The 21,742-nt window shown below is 37.3% G+C and overlaps 1 protein-coding gene across 2 annotated transcripts in view; it reads left to right on the plus strand.

The window, feature by feature from the left end:
* Positions 1-21,742, plus strand: part of RTTN (rotatin) — a 106,193-nt gene that overhangs the window by 15,849 nt on the left and 68,602 nt on the right. Inside the window, exons 8-21 of one of the 2 annotated variants that reach the window (XM_088130579.1) lie at positions 579-744; positions 2,674-2,855; positions 5,297-5,412; positions 6,412-6,582; positions 8,685-8,897; positions 10,301-10,413; positions 11,036-11,162; positions 11,938-12,063; positions 13,192-13,308; positions 14,508-14,644; positions 15,465-15,636; positions 18,353-18,452; positions 19,244-19,332; positions 20,975-21,092. In XM_088130579.1, the coding sequence (XP_087986705.1) occupies positions 579-744; positions 2,674-2,855; positions 5,297-5,412; positions 6,412-6,582; positions 8,685-8,897; positions 10,301-10,413; positions 11,036-11,162; positions 11,938-12,063; positions 13,192-13,308; positions 14,508-14,644; positions 15,465-15,636; positions 18,353-18,452; positions 19,244-19,332; positions 20,975-21,092 (1,947 nt within the window). Of the gene's footprint in view, positions 1-578; positions 745-2,673; positions 2,856-5,296; positions 5,413-6,411; positions 6,583-8,684; positions 8,898-10,300; positions 10,414-11,035; positions 11,163-11,937; positions 12,064-13,191; positions 13,309-14,507; positions 14,645-15,464; positions 15,637-18,352; positions 18,453-19,243; positions 19,333-20,974; positions 21,093-21,742 lie in introns of those variants that run through there. The other variant, XM_088130580.1, reaches the window with a different exon arrangement.

The raw sequence follows: 21,742 nt of genomic DNA on the forward strand, positions 1-21,742 counted from the left end.
ATATTATTTATCTTCAGCATACCATGTAACATCCAATGGATCCTGGATCTGTCTTTATTTTAGCGTTTTACAGGATTTCCCTCATGTAATGGTACAACCAAGTAGAGTCACAAATGATTCCAGAAATGTTGTCTGTATCCTGCTTTCCACACATGGGAATATTTTGTAGCTGTTACAGCAAGAGCTTTATTTGAAGCTCCTTAGCTAAAGCCATAGATACAACCAGCCATTCCACCTTGTGTTTTATCAACTTGGGTTCCCGCTTAGGTATGCATTAATCCTGTTCTGCTTTTCATTCATTTTTTTTCCCTTTACATATTTGTTCATCCTCTTTTTGCTGCCTTTTCAAATTCTAGCAAAAGGAAAAGGAGAATTCTTCTAGCTGAATTTCAAGAATCTGAAACAGCAGCGTCTTCCAAGTGTTTGAGTACAGGCTGAAGGCAGAGATAATGGTTTCCATTGGATTTTTTTTTTTCCTGTGCAGCAAGAAATGGATTTTTCTTTTAAGTAAAACTATGTGTTTCCAATATGATGGCGGTCTAACACATATATGTATGTATGTATGTATGTTATGAAAGGTACCATTTCCCAGAATTCTTCAGTGTCATACTACCAAGAGGCCCGAAGACTTGCTCATTCTCAGAATCCATCTCCTGGAAGTAGCAGCCCTCGACCTTCTGTGATAGGACGTATAGGCCAACGTCCGAGAGGTGATGGTCAGGATTGGGATGCAGAATCTTCCAGGTAAGAAGACTGACAACTGGGAATATATATGCTTATTAGAAAAGGAATACATGTTGTTTCTCCTTCTCCTTTCTTCCTTTCTTCCTTTCTTCTTTCTTCTTCTTTTCCTTTGGGTTTGCATTATTTAGTTGTTAATTTGTAGGTACGTACGCCCTTCAGTAATAGTGTAAATGAAATGAAATGTCAGCTTTGTCCTTAATTGTTCTTATTTGTATTACTTATATTGGTTGAACAACTCAGTAAAAATTACATTAAAAAAAAGAGAGAAGAGAAGGAATATACCTATAAGCCTGGAGTAATTAAAATTTCCTTCTGCTGCCATTGGATTTTTTTTTTCCTTTAAATGAAATTCAGAATAGTATTTCAGAAGTATGTTTCTAGTCCCAAATGCTGCCGAGGTAGCTTAAAACCTTTAAATCAGAATCAGGCAAAATACAAGTTTTGCAATATGTTAGATTCAAATTAGTATCAGCTCCAGCCAGTATAGATAGTAACTGAAAGTGTTGGGAAATGTAGATGAACAAAAACCTGTAGGGGTTAGCCTACAATTGGCTATCCCCATTCTAAACAGTTGCCCAACCCAACAAGTCTTATAACTATTGGGCTGTATTGTAAACACTCCCCTATACTATCTTAGATGTGCCAGGAAGTACACCTTCACTTCCTCTAGAGATGAATGGGAAAGGAACTTCATATTTTCATTTGCTGAGTGCATGTGTTAATGTCATGAGGTGTTCAATTTCATTATTCAATCTTCTTGTCCCTTTCTGGTGCTTCTCTCTGTAGCAGGCAACACTGAGGACTTCCAAAGACCTTTGAAGGATTTATGGAAGCCAGAGAACTGATAACTGCTATACTTAGTTCACTGCATGAGATTTTATTAAGGAATCATCTTTAAACAAGCTCAGTCAAGAACTAAAATAACTATTTTATTAAAAAGGAGATGGAAAAAAATGCATCTTCGCAACAATCTAGTTCGTTAATCTCACTTTCCAGTCAAGAAGAAATGCAGTTTTATGCCACGAGCTATTTAAGTAGAAACAAGGATTATTTGGAATGTTGTTATTTCCTTTTATGTAAGTGTTTCAGTGTTGCTATTCCAAAAAATAACCAGGTTATTGAAGCGAAGATACAATTCCATCTTATTAATGTTTCATAAAAGGTATTCTCCTTGTATGCGATTATACCCTTTTCCAGAAAGCTATATCGTTGTAGCTATAAGCACACAATGGATTCCCATCTTTGACCACATAGTTACTATAAACAATTTGGACATGTACTTGAGCAAAATGTAGGATGAGCTATATAAAAGTTTTGTGGTGGAAGATGTAGATAAATAGATAGGAACCAAGCCAGGGTGCTGATCTTGGCTAGGAAGCCCTACCTAAATGGCTTAGGGAAATGTAAAACATTTTGAAGTTGTAGTTATCTTGAGAAGCTTTATAGCCCATCACCTGAAAAAGCTTAGTTTGTGGGAACACAGGGCAAGACTGTCATGTGGCAGCATCCTAAATATGGAATTATCTCTCCAGACAGGATAAATTAGCTCCAGTACTGATATTTTTGATGCAGGCAAGGAAGAAAGGTTTTCATTCTTTCTTCCCTTTGGTGGTGCTGAATTCTAACCTCTCAGTTTTCTTTGACTTGTTAAGGTCTGTTTTCAGTTCTGTTTGATATATCTGATCTTTAGGAGGTCTGATAGCATTATAAGCCACCTGTAAGGTTCTTGTTGACAAAAGATTTAGAAACTTGTTTTATCCGCAGAGAAGGAATGTGGGTGGAATTAACAGTGGATCCAGCAATTGAGGTTTGAGCTGAAGAATTTGTCACGCCAATTCTTCCATTCAGCCTGATTATTAGTTTGTTCTAGTATAGTGCTGACTGTTTGAAATATAGTGTCTTTTTACATATATCATTGTTTTTTTGTAGTAGAAGCAGTTCTCATGGTAATGTAACTTCTGGAATATCTAATCCATCACCTTTGGATATAGGTCAGATTGACCTGCCAGAACTGGAAAATGAGGACACTTTGGAGTTACAGTTTCAACAATTTAGTCTTCCTCAGTTCTGTGTTGCCATTTTGGAACATGCTGTGCCTCTTCTTAGAACAGGTAACATTTATTTTTAAAGGGCTTTTTGCTTACCATAATACAAACATACTTTATCTCAGACTGTTCTCTTTCTAAACAAAGAATTGGCTTGACATGAATTTGGTGGCAATCTATGTGCTTTGATTGTGAACCTAAGCACTTCCATTTGCAATTTGTCTTATCTGCCTAGTAGCCATTGTGAAAACTGCAATGTTTTGGAAAATTAACAATTGTGTTTGGGGCTCTGCCTTACATTCCACTTATCCCCTTCTAGTTTATGACTTTGCATGAAGGGAAGCTGACAAGCAAAATAGAGTTTTATTGTCTGTTTCTAACTCTTCAAAACCTTTCTGTTCATAAATATGAATGGCTCACCCAATGTATTTTTATGCCATCTTTCCCTCACGTTGATTAGGACATTCTGCATGATTCTTCCTTCCCTCCATTTCTTTCCTTGTAGCAACCATATGAGCTAAGTCAGTTTGAGAGGTGGTTTATAGAGCTGTTTGAGGTCACTGTTTTACATTAACATTAAGCTGTCTAGTTTTACTGTCTTTTACCATTTTACTTTCTGATTAAAAGGAGGATGTTTTGACAAGTGGGGTGGAAGAGATAGGAGAACTGTTGGAGGGAATGGATTGGGAGATCATGTGGGATTTAATAGCTCCACTTTTTTGAGACGTTGCAGGAAAAATGCCTTCTTTTCAGCATAGAATTTGTAATTAGCTGATTGATTTTGATAAAGAGGTAGTCATTTATAATGTATTTTCATATGGAGGGAAGAACTGAAGAAAGCAGCAGACTTGGTAGGAAGGATTTTCATAGCGTTTTCAGTGGGAAGGGACTATCTTGAAAATTTAGAAGCTTCAGAAGATCCAGAATAGAGTGGTGAGGTTGAGGCAATGATGTGATGCCAGTATTTCATTAGTTGTTCTAATTCCACTCTGTTTCTAAGACTAATTTGAAGAGTTGTGGCTGATGCTTAAAACTATCTCCAACCATTCAGTATCTGAAGTGAAGTCTTTTTCCTTATAACCCTGCCTGACTGCTTCCGAGACTTTGTTCTGGCTGCACTCCCAAAAGGAAGTTAGACAGAGAGCTGTAAACAGTTTTCAGTTGTGGGACACTATTTAGGGAATGCCTTTGTCCAATTATTACCATTCAGGCATCAGACTAAGTTCTGATAGCTTGATTTTGAAATGTTGAGTGCCTTCATTGTGTTCAAATGGAGGGCATCATATTTTCTATTTTTCTTGTTCTTTACAGATATATGTTACTTTTTATTTCTCTTTTCACTTCTTATAATGGCATGGTAGTCTGTACTGAAAGCCTTTGTTAAAATATAAGTTACGAATGCGCTGAAAAAATGGACTTGCAACCAGTCCTTGAACTTATGACTGTCGCAGTGCCCCTATGGACACATGATAAAAATTCGAGCCAGCTCGCATTTATCGTTGCTCCCCCACTGACCTTCATCACCTTTGCCTGCCTGCCCTCCTCTGGGCTCACCATCCTGGCTGTGCATGGGGAGGCTCTGCGGAAACATCCTGCAGGCTGGTGGGTAAAAGCTATGGGTAGGCAGGCATGTGCTGCCACTCCGCCAGGAAGGGAAGAGGCTGGGTGATGTCAAGTCAGGGCATGAGGGGCATTCTAGGAGACATAGCTCTTGGAAGAGCCAAGTGGTGGTGGAGTCATGGGCAAGATGAGTCCGGGCAAGTGATGTGGGGCGCTTCTCATTGGGTAAGCCACTGATGGGAGGAGGGGGCTCCTAAGCAGGTGGTCCTTGGGGCTTCTTGCCACTCTGCAGCTGGGGATGGTTGCACCCTCATGCATGCTCCCTCACCCAGCAGCAGCCAGCTCTGCTGCATCTCACCAGTCACCCACACACCCTTGTGCACCCTCCCCCACCTAGCAGCAGCCTCTTACCTGCCTGCTGGCCTGTTTATGAGCCACCTGGGACTTGCAACTTCCTGCTGCCTTCCCCACTGCTTTGGTTGTTGGAAGCCAGCAGGAAGTTGCAAGGAGGTCCTCACTTAATGACCTACAATTCTCGCTTAATGATGGCAATGGGGACTGCGGAGATTGCTGTCGCTAAGCAATGCGGTCACGTGACATCATGTTTTATGACCACATCTCTTAGCGATGGAAATTCCAGCCCCAATTACTGTAGTTAGCCAAGGACTACCTATAGTAGCATTATATAATAGTGTTTCATTTAGAAAATGTTAAACTTCTAAGCTGTCCCTCTGGCAAGAAAAAATTAAGAGTTCAAAAACACTTTTGGATATTATGTGTAGTGCAGTTTCAGCTGAGCAACCAGCACCACAATGCAAAGAAGGCAAATTTGTAGTCTTCCTCATTTCAATACTTCCTCATTAAGAGACCCTTACTAATTAACGTATTATATTATTCAGTAGCAAGGAACTTTACTGCTGTAATCTCCTTCTCTTATCAATTCTCAGGTAGTAGTAGAATGACCATACAAGTGTTGGAATTGGTTGCTGAAGATCTGCTACTTATTGTTGATGCTGTGTCTGAAGATGTTTGGGAAGACAACAGTCTCTTTGGTCTAGAAATTGTGAGAATTTCAAATTCTTTTGTTTTAACCAAAATAATTTGCTTATTTATTTGTTTGCTAGTTATATTTATGCACCACCATAATCAAGGACCAACTCCATGCAGTTATGGTCTGCTTATCTTAAATGTGTCATCTGTTTATCTTTAAGGTGTTTATATTACATTTACATCTGTGTTTTTACCCTACCCTTATGATAAGGGTTTTAGAAGGGGTAGTAACTTTTAAAAACTGTATGATGCGTTCTCTCTTTATTCATTTTTTTAAATCCAGTCATTATGAGTATAAATAAAATTCCATAAAAAGTCATTGGTGGACTTAAGAATGACCTTTTTCTCCCCATTATGTGGTCTCCTCCTTATTTAAAGTCCTCCTCACTTTCTTCAGGCGTCCTTGCTTTATTTTTTCACTAGAGCAGTCTCTTTTTTTCTTCTTCCTAAGAGCATGGGTGTGTAAATAATGTGCTGAAGTTTTCTGTTACCATCTGACAAACTTGATTTTTTTTCCTAGTTGTCTAATAAACCCTTTAAATATAAAGTAACAAGTAGCAAAAGAACATTCTTAAAGGAGATCATCATAAACTAATGTATAAGCTGCTAACGTAGGTCTTTGATTGTCCACTAGTGAAGGAGTGCACCTCACCTCAGCAAATCTTACTTATATAGTATTAAAAAAAAAAAAGATTGAAACATACTTTCTTTGTAGATTTGTAATGATTAAAAAAGGCTAATTGTCCAAGAATCTATTAAGTACCATATTTTGGCACAAAGTCAAAGTAGATGTAGTAGAAGTACATGTTTGTGACTTTTACTTTTATTTTGCTTAGCCCACATAAATGCTATTCATTGATGGGAATATGAGATAGAAATTAAATAACTAAATAAATTAAACAATGAAGAAGTTCTCCTGGGAGTCTTCAAACAGTTCCTCCAGTACCAAGTGGCTGTATTCCTGGCTTCTTCTGTTGAGAGTATTGATTTGCAACTTCTTTTTCGTCTACAGAAAGAAAAACTGCTTGGAATCCTAGATTCATTAGGGGAAATCATGAGCTATCACAAAAGTAATACCAGCTTAGAAAAACCCGAGCTTGCCGTAGCGCACCACAGGATGGCATTTGTTAGTGTTTCGCTTTTCACAGTTCGACTCCTGCAAGCACTCCTCCCTGTAGAGAAGGTGAGACATGCCAGTTTCTTTACATTTTCAAAGTTATTTTGGGAAAAATACTTCTTTAGGTAGTATGCATGTATGCATTTAAATGGTAATTTTTGCAGAAGTCTTTAAATAAAAGCAAGAAAGAGCCCTCTTTGGTTATGTAAATGTTTTGCCTATTTCCCTCAAGGTCATCTCCCTGACTCTCTACACCACCAAACAACCTGTAGCATCCAGTGTGTAGCCATTATTACTAGCAGCAGTTGATGTTCTGCCTCGTTCTGAAACAAGCTCATCAGTATCTGGTTTTTACTGTTTTGCTTCTGTCACGCCAAACAGTTGCTTTGACTTGGTGTTCAATTTTGTACTCCTTATAGTGATGTTTTCAATTGCAGCTGTCAAAGACAAGCTATTTGAGGTTGCTGTTCATGCAGAATAGATTTCTGGTCTGAGTTAAAGACATTTTACTGTGTTGTGTTTTGCAGTATGTATGGTATTACAGCATTATAAAGGGACAAGCATAAAAATGACAAGTGTATTGTCTGCCCCCTAGTGGCTAGTGCCTTACATTTGAAATGACCACCCCGTTAATCTAGAGATTTTGTGATAATCTTCAATTCTGCTGTTGTGTCTGAGCAGATGTGGAGCCTATTCTTATCTCTGATCTTAATTAGAGATTGGTAATGGTAAGGAACATTGCTGGACACTGTGTAATTTTGCTGCTCTGCATTCCTTCCTAAGTATCGCTTTGCTGCATTGTGAGTTTCACTGCTATAGACATCACTTGTTTGTTTGTAAAATACATAACTTTTGGATGTTGTTGTTTTTACTCTACAGAACCAATTAAAATAATACATATTTGTGAAGATAGATTCATTCCATGTAATAATACAATAGAATTTTATGAAGCAACTAAAAGAGTTGATAAAAGGAGGCATATTTACCTAGGTGGAAAAAATAAGCAAAACATAATTGCATGTAAATATTTCTCTTTTTGGATCCCTGTACTCTCTTTTTGGGGCTAGTAGAAGATAACTCAGTCAGTTCCTAAGATTTTATCTAAGATAGATAGAATCTAGAACTTTCAAATAATAATCTAGAAGAAAGCGATAAGAGAGGGTAAAAATCCTGACGTATGTCTATGCCAGGAAATGGAATAACTATCTTCTTGAATTAAGCATAGGTTTTGGCAAATAATCCACATAAAACCTGGGTTGCTATATTTAGGCTGGAGGTTCTGAGCTGTTGTAAGCCTAAATCTCTATGCAATACATTTTTAATCAATTTATCCCAAATTATCTATTTTATCAGTAGTTAAAAATTTTCAAAAGATTTACCATCATTTTGATGTAATTTAATGTAATGCCTCTGCAAATGAAATATATTATTTGAAGAAATCATGTTGGTCAAATATTCACAAATAATCAAAAGTTAAGACTACTATCAATTCAAGGGCTGCTCTTGAAGAGTATCTGGAAACCTCAGCTGGTGCAAAGTGCAGCGGCGTGAGCAGTTATATGTGTTTCTAGTAGAACACACGTTACACTGCTGCTTCATGAGCTGCACTGGCTACCAGTTTGTTTCCAGGTCCAATTCAAGGTGCTGGTGTTGACCTTTAAAGCCCTTCATGGCATGGGGCCGGGCTATCTGAGGGACCACCTCTCCCCGATTTCATCTGCCCGTCCTACCAGATCCAGCAGAGAGGGCATGTTACGGGTTCCATCGCCTAGGGAGCTACATTTGGCAGGCCCCAGGCGGCAGGCCTTTTCTGCTGTGGCACCTGCACTGTGGAAACTTCTCCCCCCTGAGGTGAGGTTGGCCTCGTCATTGTTGAGCTTTGTTGAGGTCCCTTAAGACTTGGCTATACCAGCAGACCTGGGGACTCCAGGGGACGGGAGAATTAGTGAGATGGCTCCCTTATTTTTAACTTCCTTTTATTTTCTGTTTTATTTTGTTTTATATATTTTTAATGTATTTTACTGTTTTTAGCTTTGTTGTACACTGCCCAGAATCACCTGTGGTGAGATGGGCAGCTATATAAATTAATGAAATAAATAAATATATAAATATTACATAGTGGATTTTTCAATATACTTTTGTCTAAACCCTTTCTCTTCTCCCTCAAGGCCACTGGTGTTTTACCTGAGACTTTGGTGACAGCTTTGTTTGTCCTTTCTGTGGACATGCCATTTTCCTTGGAATATCCAAGTATACATGAATCAGTCACAGCTTATTTGGAACACATGAATTCAGAAAACTACAGTATTTATAAACAAGCTGCAGAAGCTGCCTATTCAATTGAGTGTTCTTGTAATTTTATGCTGGATATCCACAAGGAGGTAGGATATTCTGCTTAAGTGAATTTCAGTGAACAAAATGGTGTAAAATTTCATGTGTGCATCCCTAGCCCTATATAAGTGTTGTGAGAATACTCCTAATAATCCACACAATCCCCAGGGAGTCATTTGACTCCTGCAAATATTCATATTTTCAGTTTTGGCTCATGGTGACTGAGCAAGCATTTGGTGTATATCACTCGGTCATTCCCACCTAACTCCTTTTGCCAATCAGTTTTGAAAAAGTTCTTTCTGTAGTTTCTTATCATGGCATGTGTGAACTGGGATCCTTGGATTGTCTCTCAAGTAAGCTAGGATAGGAAGAATAAAGCTTGGCTTGTGTCTTTGGCTTGTTAGGAGGCCTCTAGACCTTTAGATTGCCACATGTTGGTAAACTACATCATCCATGTTTTCTATAGCTGCTTCCACTGACAAAAGGAACCAGGCGGTGAACTAAAACTCTTGGAAATTCCAAGTTAGCTTGGTAATTGAATAATGCCAGTGGCATTAAATGCATCTCACTTTCTTGAAAAGGTAGCAGAGTTATTCTTTCCGTTAGAGATTTCATTCATCACTTTCTTCTGTAAAGAGCATGTTTGGGGTTTTTTTCCACCTTGTCATGTTCTATATGTTGAGATCTATGTGTGTAAATTTTTGTGGGGAAGGGGGGAGAGAGGGGGAGAGCTCCAACTGCCATTTAAGTTATTTCTTTTGATAGAAATGTCTCCTTGTTGCTTAAATTTGAAATACACTAAATGTATCATACAAGCTTAGACCCTATTACAAAAGATGTGTCCCCCAAAACTGACTGAAAAATGTAATACTATGATATTAGCATTAATAGGCATATTAATTTCTGGTGAATTATAAATTGTGGCATTTTGCAGTTAATAGTTACTGAAACCAGATTTTGCTGTCTATATTAAGCAAAACAAACAAGCAAATGAACAAGCAAAAAACACTTTGTTATTGATGAACGAACTGAAAAAATGTGTTAGTTTTGCTGACATAGATCTGTTTGCGATTGTTGGATTACTTGGGTAAGTCTTGAAGCCACTTGATCAAATCCTTCATTATTCCCTGCTCCCTATAGATTAATGAAATCATACTGCAGATCTGTTTGTATATGGGAAGGAATATTTGTCTGTGTGTTCTATCCCTATTAACTTTAGTCAATAAGATTTTTTTTCAGTATTTAGTAATTTGATATGGTTGTTGGTAATTCTACTGATAAGCTGGTTCCTCTTTCTCTATGGAAGTTTTGTGAGTTGCTGCTACTTGTTATATTCATTGTTATTAGCAAATTATTTTTGTTTATCTTCCATATGAGTGTAAGTTAACCCATAGATCATTAATTCATCTACCTATTCTTTAAAATTAAATGGTATACTTCACTTTTTTAAAAGGGCGAAAAAAATCTTCTTGATTTACTTGAACTGGCAGAACAAGCCATAAAAAGTCTTCCGTACCATCAGTATTTTGTTCTACTTAAGGAATTCATCAACATTTGCTCAGATATGTAAGTTTGGCAATTTGCATGCCATAAGAAAATGTCACGGTAGGATTCTAAGATGAAATATTGAGCTATTAAATATATAATCCATTTAAGTTGTTCTTTCAGCTGAATAAGCATATTGGACAAATTTAAGAATATTATTCTGACAAGGGGATGGGGAATTCGCACAATTTAGTGCCATTTATGTGGTAACATGTTATAGCTATGTGTAGATGGCTTTTTTATACAATCTAACACAAATGCGTCTAACCCAAAGATAGATAGGTGTGTGTATGTGTGCATGTATAATGATTTACAAAGCAATTTAAGAGCAACAATGACAACAAAAAATCCCAAACCGTACTACCTTGACAATGGTGACACCCACAAATGTGTCAGAAATAGGAAAAAGCATTATAATAAAACTTTATTCTTCTTCAGAATAAAAACTGCAAGGTCAGTTTTACTGGTAAAATTACTCAAGTCTCTTAGCTTGCCAAGTTTCATCTTCTTACCAGTCTACCCAAGAATGACAATGAGTAAATAACTGAGTAATTATCCAAAGCCTCTGTATTTCTTGGGTAGGGAGAATATGCTACCTAAGTCTTGAAGCAATTTCTGTTATCCTCTGTTTTTCTGGTTGTAGCTGGAAGCTTGCTCAAGCTGGCCCACTGCTGCAAGCTGGGAGTCAGAAGGTTCTTCTCCATCTGTTGTCGCATCCTGTGCCAAATATTAGAACAGAAGCCTATCGCTGCTGCCTTGAAATTGTTAAGGTTAGCATTTAACAAGGCCTGTGGTTTCTTCAGAACCAAAAAAATACTCTTTTTCCCCCTATTATATCTAAGTTGCCCTTTTTCCATTTAATAATCTCACAGGAATTTAATTAGGCTGAAAAACTCAGTCATTTGCTATGTAAAGTTGAAATTGCCTGATGTGAATTAATTCTGAGTTCTCGTTAATTTTGCTGAGTTTCAGTACTCAGAGGGGTATCTATCTGACTGCATAGCTTTTTTCTATATTATAATTTATTATAATAGGAACTATATTATAATAATTCTTCCCCATGTCTATAAAAGGCTGCTGATTTGCAGCATGTAAACGACAGTCCAACCTGTAGTGCTTCAATTTAATGGTATCATTACCTTGTGGAGATAAATTAACTCTGTCTGTGGTAGACAGTCCTTTTTGCCTTCACCAGTTGTCAGGGTGAGGGCATTCCCTCATGTTCTCACTGTTTGCATCTTATTCTCTCCCAGCAACTTTAAAGAAGGTTGGCAGGAGGAACCAAGCCGAAAGATTTTCTTTATTTCCAGTTATTCTGCCTGCAGATCACTGGTTTCTTGCTGTGAGAAACTAGCAGTTTTGAGCAAGATGACGTAATGTATTAGCAATAGGAAACCAGCAGTCTTGCCTGTGGTTTTGTGGCCATATTTTTTTTTATCAAGTCTGAATGTAGGTTCCTCTATCTTATTCCAGTTAATTCAGTAGACTTGAAAATATGTTCATGTGGTCAGGACAGTATTTAATCATCTTTCATCTTTGTTTTAGAAATGTTTAGGCATTCATAATGCTGTAAAGTCTGTTTCTTCAGTCAGCTATGGTGTACATTTTCTGCTTCATCCCAAAGTTCTTTATGAAATCTGCACTTTTGGTCTTCAGGATTCCCAACATGAGGTACAACATTTTGTACATGGTATCATCTGTGAGTTGATCTGTAAATTAAAAGAATGAATAGATCAAAAGTTTTGTACCTTTCTAAACTCCAAATTATTTAGCTTTCTCATCAATTGCTATCTTGCAACTGGCTATAAATAGATCATAAACTGCATCCTAAGTATATGTATTAAAAATAGTCCTTATTGAAATTAGTAGAACTTGCTTTTGTTTTCAATGTGTTTAGGATTGCAGCAAATTTCAATCTGAGAATTTTCAAAAGCATAAAAAGAATTTTAAGTAACGTGGAAAATGACTAAAGTGCAATTAGTTATTTGGTAGCACCCAGGCTTCTCCAAAAAGAAACAATGCCCACCCCCTCGTAGTAGACTGAAATATTGAAGAAAGGGCTTGACCTGTAGCTCTCATCTTCTTTGTATTAGGTGCTGATTGTTGTTGCATTGAGGGAGAAGGGGAGGGTGGTGGGGAGGGGAGGCAGTGTGTAGAGAATTCCTGGGGCTAAAAATTATTTCTGGCACTTTGAAGATTTCCCATCAGCATTCAGATTCAGGGCTATTTGTGTGCCATTGTTCTCTCAGACAAGGAATACATACAGCAGCAAAACAAGGGAACAAGGTAGTTCAACAGTACCAAAAGAAGAAAAGAATACTCAATTATGTTACTTGTGATTTTTATATAATTATTTGTCATTTGTTTACCTAGTATTTCTCTGTCTCACACACATACATTCTGCATTTGTCCTAAGATTCAAGTTCAGCTAGTGTTTTAAGATTTGCCTCTCAGCCTTTTCTGTGGGCAGTAAGCAAAGCTAACCCTGAGTTGTAAAGATTTCCTAAATGCTTAGACAAGAGCGCTGTTTTTTAAAAGTCCTCATCAGTGTTTTATTGTGGGCATTTCTTGAGCTGAATCACACTGTCTGCTTGAAGACTGTTCAGTGCTAATAGGCGGTAGGTTCTTGAAAGTATTTCATCACTGTTCTTGTTTTTTAACAAAAATGAAAACAAACAAAAAAACACAAAAGCTATTTGGTGCAATGTCCCAAGGCACAGCCTAATTTCCATTTCTGACACCAACAAATTGGTTTGAACACTCTTTATTGCACTATCGTATCTTCTCTCATTAAAACAGGTATGCTCAGCTGCCACAGCTATACTGATGTATCTTCTTCAAGGCCGATTGATGATGGCAGCAGAGACCTGGAACAAGTTTATTGAAACCCTCTATCCTGTTGTTCCAATTCTTCAGGTAATCTCATCTTCTTGAAAAGTAGTTTATCTTCAGATAAGCCTAATTGCTTTGCCAAAAAAAGCAGCACTGACATTACACAATAGGGGAAAATATGTAAACATGGCAACCAGAAATAGAGGAGTTGCCCCTATAGTTGTTGTTTGGATGCTTGTAACTAAAGCTGAATAGGTAAGTAGCATTAGACTTTTTAAACAGGAAATATCATCTTGGAATTCGCGATGTGACAGTTTTCTGGAGAGATTTGTACTATTCAGAAGCATCCTGAATTCTTACTGATCATAACTTGAGGGTTACTTGGAGAAATTGCTTGTGGGACATATGAATCAATTTAATATAATCAATCAATGAGGAAACGTCTTATATTCATTGTCTAAATTTTTTTCAAGTAAAATTCCAAAATCATCTTATCATGAAAGTTGTATTGTGCTTGTTTCACATGCCAGCATGTTTCTGCCAACGCATTAAGCAGAATTCTTCATCTTTTTTTGGTGAACAGTTTTGGAATGTTGAGAATATGTTAGTTTTGTTTTTGTTTTTACAACATGGATGTTGATGAGAGGCAACTTGCCTATGTCAAAATGGCTACTGTGGCATACACAATAAGATACAAAGCACTGATTTACCCATGCTTCTTGTCTTTCCCCCCACCCCTATTAAGACTTCCTTTGCTTCTCATTGTCCTTTTTCTGAGCAGGTTGGTGTACTTCCAAATAAAGTACTGAGATGCAGGCCCCCATTTTATTTCTTGGAAGTAAAAATGATAACAGGAGGCACATCACGGTTTTAATTAAAATATTTTAAAATCCCAATTATTTTTTAAAGAAATTGCATGGAACTGGAAGTAAGCATACAAAAGGAAAGTTAATGACCCTGGGCATCACATAAGGGATTGTATTAGAAACTTTGTGCTGTGTTTCTGGTGGGTAGTGGTGATACCAGCAGAACACGACAAGGCAAATTTGCTGAGGAAATTGAACCACAGTCCCCCAGAAGCTGTCCTCTGAAATTGGGATATCTCCAACAAACAATGCATGTTTGAAAAACAAATGGCAATTGCCTATCAGTTGGTCTGTTAACTTCCTGTTGCCAATTACTGAGAGAGTTTTCTTGGTAATAAAGCAATAATGTCTCTTTTGGAGCATGATATTTACTTATGGTAATTATCTGCCTGTGTTAACTTGTAAGTATTTACTTAGGGTTATGCAAACACAGAAGAACCTCTAGGTAACTGCATTCTCACACTGAGTGAAACAACTACTGAAAATGAAGGTATTCTGCCAAGAACTACTAGGCTAAGAGCTTCTCTTCGTCTTCTCTTCTCAAAAAAACCATTGTGAGTAAACCAGCAATAACATTTATATGAGAAAAGGATTATTATCTGTACCTTGGCCTGCATGGAATATAGTTTTGAAGATACAGTAAGTTAATTTTTCTTTTGAATGGAAAAGGCAGATGAGGTTATAGCAGCTATATCCTTCAAATGCAGGTGATACAACTTTTTCAACTGCGTGTCAATTTAGCCAATTTGCAAAAAGATAGAAAATGGAGCACAGCCCAAATGACAACCCTCCGCTTAGATAAATCATTTTAGAATGAAGTAATACATCCTTGAGGTGCTGGAAATTATGCCAATCCTTAGAAGGTTGTAAAATGTCTGAAAGACACTAATTTGGAAAAGCGGAGGGTGGGTAGAAATAGATTATGACTGACTGGATTGAAGAAGCAGTGAAGAGAAGATTAAGTGTTTGTTTTACTATGGAAAACTGGAGCACAGAAATTGAGATACTCTTTGAAGTGACAAGCAAATCAACTTGTAAAACACTGGCACTGAACTCTCATCTACTGCATTTTTTACATCAACTTTGAGTTGATAGCTGGTCTACATGATTTTGTGGACTGTTTTGGAAGGCTAAAATTATTAATTGGTAACCAGTTCTGTCTGATGTGATGCAAAAATTCAAACTGTTTTAATTCACCCAACATGGCCTTTAACAGGAACAATTTGGCTGTGCTCATAAGATGTTGGAAAAGCTAAGCAAGATATATAAAATCAGACTGATCCAAAAACATTTGGTGTGAGATTTAGATTTTTGTGCATATAAATCTTCAGTAAAGATCTGGAAATCTTCTAAGGAAATGCTTTGTTTCCCCAGAGTTCGTTCTGTGGCACTCAAACAGTTAATGATTCACCTTGTGGAAGAAGAAGAGGCCCATCTGAAGCGCCCACTGTTGCATGGCAGCATTCTTTCAAGTATTTCTAACGTCTTTATTGTGGAAAAGCCTATTGAACTCAAGCTGGATGATACAAGAGAGTCTGTTTTTAAGGTGAACAGAGAAAACTTTTCACAGGATTGATAACTGGAGAGGACCCCTAAGCAAGGAAATGCAGTGCAGATGATACTGTTGAAGTATTAATTACCCATTTTTTAAAACTGGGTGATATTATTTTCTCACTAAGAAATAATTCATTACATTTATTTGAAGAAACTCTAGTAAAGAAAAAGTAAAAGTTTGATACATGAGGTCCAATGTGGTCCAGCAAGTTGTCCTCAGTCATGGCAAACTGTTTTCAAATCCTTCCCTGGTCAGGGACGTGTCCAGATGGCTGTGGACAACTTCATTTTTGATGCCAGACTACTATCTAGCTGTGTATAAAGCCCAATAAATTAATTTTTAATTTTAACTACTGAAATGTGGAAATGGTTGAAAATAAGATTACTTTATGTCAAAGCTAATCTTTGGTAGCCAAGACTGTTTCTGGATTACTCCATTGGTGACATTTCGCTTTCCACTTTCTTTGGTGAACATGATTCACTTTTCCCTTACCATATACAGTTATTTGTAACTCTTGCTGTTCTAAATGTCTTTATGCTGGTATTACATATCACATTATTATTGTTGATGTTATTATCTGATTGGTTTTCCATGCTTGGAAAAGCTGAATAAACAAAGAAATACACAAGCCCTTTCTTAGAAGGTTAAACAGGGTCACATCTGGTTAATACATAGGAAGGAGACTACTAGAAAATACCAGGGCTACCACCTAGATGGAAAAGTAAAAGTGAAAAAAAACAAGAAGAAGATGATAATGGTAAATCGCTTCTGGTATTGTTGACAAGAAAACTAAGTGCCCATGAAATTACCAGCAATTGAGCTAAACTTTTTAAAGCAAACTCCCAAAATGGTTCCTGCACCTTTGGAAGGTGGGTCTGATCTTGAGAAAAGGGCAGAGCTCTTTTGACCATTCATAGCCTTCTTCCTCCATGGTGATCACTTTCTGTCTTGCCTCAGTGAGCTTTATTTCAAGCAATTGTGTTTCCCTTGGAGCCAGGATGGGAGTGGTGTGTCAATCTTTGTGCTCCTCAATATCTTAGCAGATTAGGTGAGGTGAGGACGTCTGTCAGTTTGGGGTCTGGTATTATCAGTATGCTGATGATACCCAGCTCTATATCTTAACCCCAGCTGGGCAGGTAAAACTGTCAATGTGCTGACCCAGTGTTGGCTGGGTCTGGATGGGGAAGAACAGACTTTGGCTCAATCCTGACAAGACTAAGTGGCTGTTTGGGCGTCCTAGGCCAAGGGCATTTCCACTATTAGTCTTGGATGGGGTTGCACTTCCGCATTCGAGACTGGAATGCAACTTGGGGATCCTCCTAGACTCACAGCTACTATTCAGTGAACAGATGGGAGCTGTGGCCAGGGGGGCCTTTGCACACATTCATCTTGTGTACCAGTTGTGCCCTTTCTTCATCCAGGAGGCCCTTCAGATGGTCATTCATGACCTGGTCACCTCATGACTGGAGTATTGCAATATGCTATACATGAAGCTGCCCTTAAAGACCATCTGGAAGCTACACCTGGTTCAAAATGCAGTGGCATAAGCAGTAAGGGGTGCTTCTCATTATGTCCATATGTCATTGCTGCTATGCACGCTGCATTGGCTGCTTGTTGGCTTCCAGGTGCAATTCAAGGTGCTGGTCATTACCTATAAAGCCCTTCATGGCATGAGACCTGGTTATGTGGTCTATTGCCAATCATTTCTGCCTCCCCAGTCCATTCGGACAGAGTGTGGGCACTCCAGGTCCTCTCAATTATATGTTAGCGTCTTGAGGGATAAAATAAATAGGTTTTTAAGACAATTGAAATGTGAAAAGTAACACAGTAGTAACATTTCTATTGGCTTAGAATTTCCTATCTAAGGTTTGGCAATTAATCTTTTACTTTACCAAGATATGAAGCAACCTTTTGTCTCCTGGCTTTATTACTTATGGATGATGTTTCTTCTGTTTGCCAGGTGCCTGTGGGCTGCTCAGAAAGTTAGCTAAAGAAACCAACATTGCCTGTTATTTTATCTGTGGTTCCTATGCAGCCAGGAGGAGTTGAAAGAGGGTGAGGATAGAGACAACAGATGGCAAAGGAGGAGGAAATGAGAAAAGGGGTAGAAGCTGTGGAAAGAATAGAGCCATAAAAATAGAAGAGGATGATGTAGGGAAAAAGAGGAAGATCTGGAACAGGAGGGTAAGAAAGCCAACAGGGTGCAGGAAAAGAGCATAGACAGTAAGCGACACTGGAGGAGGATAGCAAGAAAGAAAAGTAAGAAGAGCCAAGGAAAACAATGGCTGAGAAGAGAGGGAGAATCTGGAATTGGTGTAGAGAAATTAGGATAACCTACTATCTCATATTCTGTTAGAGATTATACAGTCATAGAAGAGGAAATCCTAGAAGGTCCCCAATTCCCTATAAGCTCCTGAAAATGCATTTGGGAAGATTATAAAGCAGCATAAGTGTATCAGTTTGTGAGATACCGGCTTCAAAAATGGATGTTTGGGGTTTACATCTAGAGGCAATAATATTCTAGCTTGATCTTGTGAGTATTTAATTGTTTGTTCTGATTTACTGTGAGAGAAAATTGAAGCCCAAAGTGGTGCTGTGTATATTGCTGTTCCTTCTTGGTGACATTGGACTTGAGATGTCCTTCTTCTTGTAAGGGATGATACGGGAAAATATGTGAACAGATAAGATATATTTGTTTTATTTTTAGGCTGAGACCATTGAAAAATTGTACAATATCTTTATATCGGACACCATTGATCTGAGTTTGAAGAAGTCAGCAGCTGAGCAATTAGTCATAATCATGCAAGGTGAAGTTCTTTAAAATACAATTTATCATTAAGATAGAGTTGTTCCAATGTAAGGAAAATCTTGACATGATGTTTTAGAATGGGTAATTCATATAATTCTTTTTATCTTGCAATAAAATCTGAATCACCATTCCTTAGCCACTTTTTAAACATTGTGTATATGCTTGATATTTATATACCAATAGCATGATCTCCTAATCCACTTTCCTTTAAAAAATAAAACAAAGACACTGTACAGATGGAGTATTGTGAGAATGGGATTGGCTTGCTGGATAGAAAGATGAATAGAAGCACTTCACTCTGCAGCATTTTGTGGTGGCAGGTTCCATGTCTATTTCTAGTGCCTCTTTCAATTCTCCAAGAGCTGGTTCAAAAGAACCCCATTCAAGCACAACAGCATATCCAGAAGGTAGAGTTAACAAAAGTTTCAACATACTAGAAAAAGTCTTACACAAGTAATTCCAATTGTCCCCTCCTTACCTCAAAATGGACTGAGGATTGTCCATGCTCAGTAAGTTCAGTGCTTTATTGTTGGCAGGGGAGTGGGGTGATAATCAGAAAGCTAGAATGACAGGAGGTAAGATGGGAATATCTGGAATCTTGCAGAGGACTCAAATTGGTAACAAATCACAATTTGTGATTCACCATTTAGGTCTAGCTTAATTGTTGCAGGAAGGAGGCACATTTACTTGTCTGTACCTAGTTTTAAAAATAAAGCAGTTCTGAATCCACTGTTATGCATTGTTGGAAAGTATATATATAGAACGTTAATGTTTTATTTTTTCTTTCAGATTCCAAAATGCATGCAATTATCAAAAATATGGGTGCAATAGACAGAATTCTTGTTTACCTTACTGAGTGTGTTGCTCAAGATGGCAAGGTAAAACTACATCAACTTTTCTTTGAGCAGAACCTTCCCAGGGCTCCAACTGTTGTATGTTCAGTCGAACTATTTTGGATAGGAATTAAATATTTGCTACTTGGAATATGATGAGTTTTATATCAATGTAGTGACTAAGCATGCGGAGTACAGTGAAAGGAAACTTCACTGTCTAATTCTTTGACTCTAGTATCACTTCTCAGCTTGTAATTAAAAACTAAATAAATCCCGATTCAGAAACTTGCTATTTAAATGATAAGCAAGTTTATACAGAAGAAGAAAGGAGCTCATATGGAATCTCAAACTTACGTGCTTCCTCTCCTCTTTCTATTTTATTAGGAAGCAGAATAATCTGTTATTCTTTAGCTGATTCTGAAGCTTAAAAATCATAAATGTAATCATAAATGGCTAAATAAGGCCATTCCAGATTGTTACCTTATTTAGAAATTGATTATGGTGCATTTTTTTTCAAATGCTAGCATTCTAACATTTTTTTCTTTTGAAGACCACATATATGAAGTCCAGTTTCCTTAAGCTTTACAAAAAACTGCAACTTTCCTTCCAGGCAATGAACTAAAAAAATGATGAGAATTGGGAAAATAGTCATTTTTCTTTTGTCTGCTTATGTGGTCTGCTGCTAGCCAAAGCATCACCTCAGAGCTATGTGCGAGTGCACTATGAGTGTAGGTGGCCTCAAAGACAAACATTTTGCTTGATCTAGGTGGATCAGGAAGTGATATACAGCAATACAGTAGTCATGTGTGAAGGTAGATGGGCCATGGCAGTGGTTGAAGGAAAGTGGGGAGCCATGAGAGGGATGGTAGATGAATCCTACTGCAATTCAGATGGTGCAGGGACTAGATAAATCCATGTTAAAACTCCTTCAGCATGATTCTCAACTTGGTGGTATTGGTCAGGGACTGCAAGAGACAGCCAGCAGATTTGCTACATAGAGTGTCCCCTAGAGTAAGGTTAACTCACTGGTTGCTCATGGACTGAAAGAATAGCCAAGGGAGTCCTATCAATTATTAATTATTGAGTAATATGGTTAGCTTTTTCATCATAATTTAAATGATGCCAAAATCAACCAAGCCCAACTGATATTTCAGAGATTTTGGAACAATATTACTTGTATATCTAAGGATGGTTTATTCAGTTTCATGATTATAATACAATTTTATCAGCAGTAATTAATTTTGTAAATAAATTTATGAGGGTTTTGTTTAAAACATTAATAGAAACCACTATGCTTAATTTAATTTATATCCATCTATCTATTTATCTATCTGTGAGTGAGCTGGGGTAAAACATTAAAAGCTCTTGCAAGTTTTCATCTATATTAGAAGTTCCGTGCTGCAAAAGAAAACAAAATACCTTGCTTTAAAAATGTGTTAGATTTTTTCCATTGCCTTTATGCCTTTGCAACTAAATATTAAAATATGAGCTTTTTTATTAGAAGTAGTTTCTCTAGATTTGGGAATAATGGATTGAGGTATCAAACCAAAAGACAAGTAAGGCTAGACAGACTTTTGAAGTTCTTCAAACTTCCAAAGAGTGTTGACTTCAGAGAAGTTCCAGAATGCTTATTCAGTATGTTGCTACTACAGATTTTAGTGAACAGATTTTTTTTTTCTTTTGATAGATCATGGACTGTATGATGTTGCCATGTCTTGCACTTTTGCGGAAACTTCTTTCTGCTGATCCAGTCAAACGACTGTCATTGGCTTACCGGCCTTCTGTCTTGCTTGTGTTATTTAGAGGTAACATCATAAAAGCATAATAAAAATGTGTAGAAAGCATTCTTGGGCCCTTGGGAAAACAAATCCCACACCAATAAGATTTTTAGGTGGTTAAAATGAAAATAGAAATAAGCTTTTGTATAAATGTTCAGCAGTGCAGTGCTGCTTCAGAAAGACTTATGATTGAGACAGCCATATTAAAGAATTTTCTTCAAAGCTTCACTTTTATTAGTAGAATGTGGTTATGGAGATATTTTTCAATTATTGCAATATACTACAGTATGGGTATATGTATGTGCTGGTGTATGTGTGTGTAATATAATATAATATGCAATATAGTATAAGAATTAATTCATTAGCCCAATTCTGTATATTTTGACTGCTTTCCAGTGTCTGGGAATCTTCCACATGCAAACCAAGCATCTTATGAGGATGTAACAGTCTTTTCTGACATAAACAGTTAAAAGCAGCTCATCCTTTCTAAAGGTTTTAAAAAGAGAACTATGAACAGTTGCATCCAAAAGTCTTAATTTTACTAAACTGAACCAGTATTTTAAGAAAGATTTCTTTAATCTTATTAATTTTGGCCATATGTTAAAACATTGAGTAACAGATATCTCAATTGCAGCTTCTGTTGACAAGTCTAATTTCATTCTTATACAACTCATGTT

Source organism: Python bivittatus, unplaced genomic scaffold (genome assembly GCF_059951505.1).
Source record: "Python bivittatus isolate LINGU-HERP-01145 unplaced genomic scaffold, Pbiv_v1 ctg000840_np1212, whole genome shotgun sequence".
Classification (NCBI taxonomy): domain Eukaryota; kingdom Metazoa; phylum Chordata; class Lepidosauria; order Squamata; family Pythonidae; genus Python; species Python bivittatus.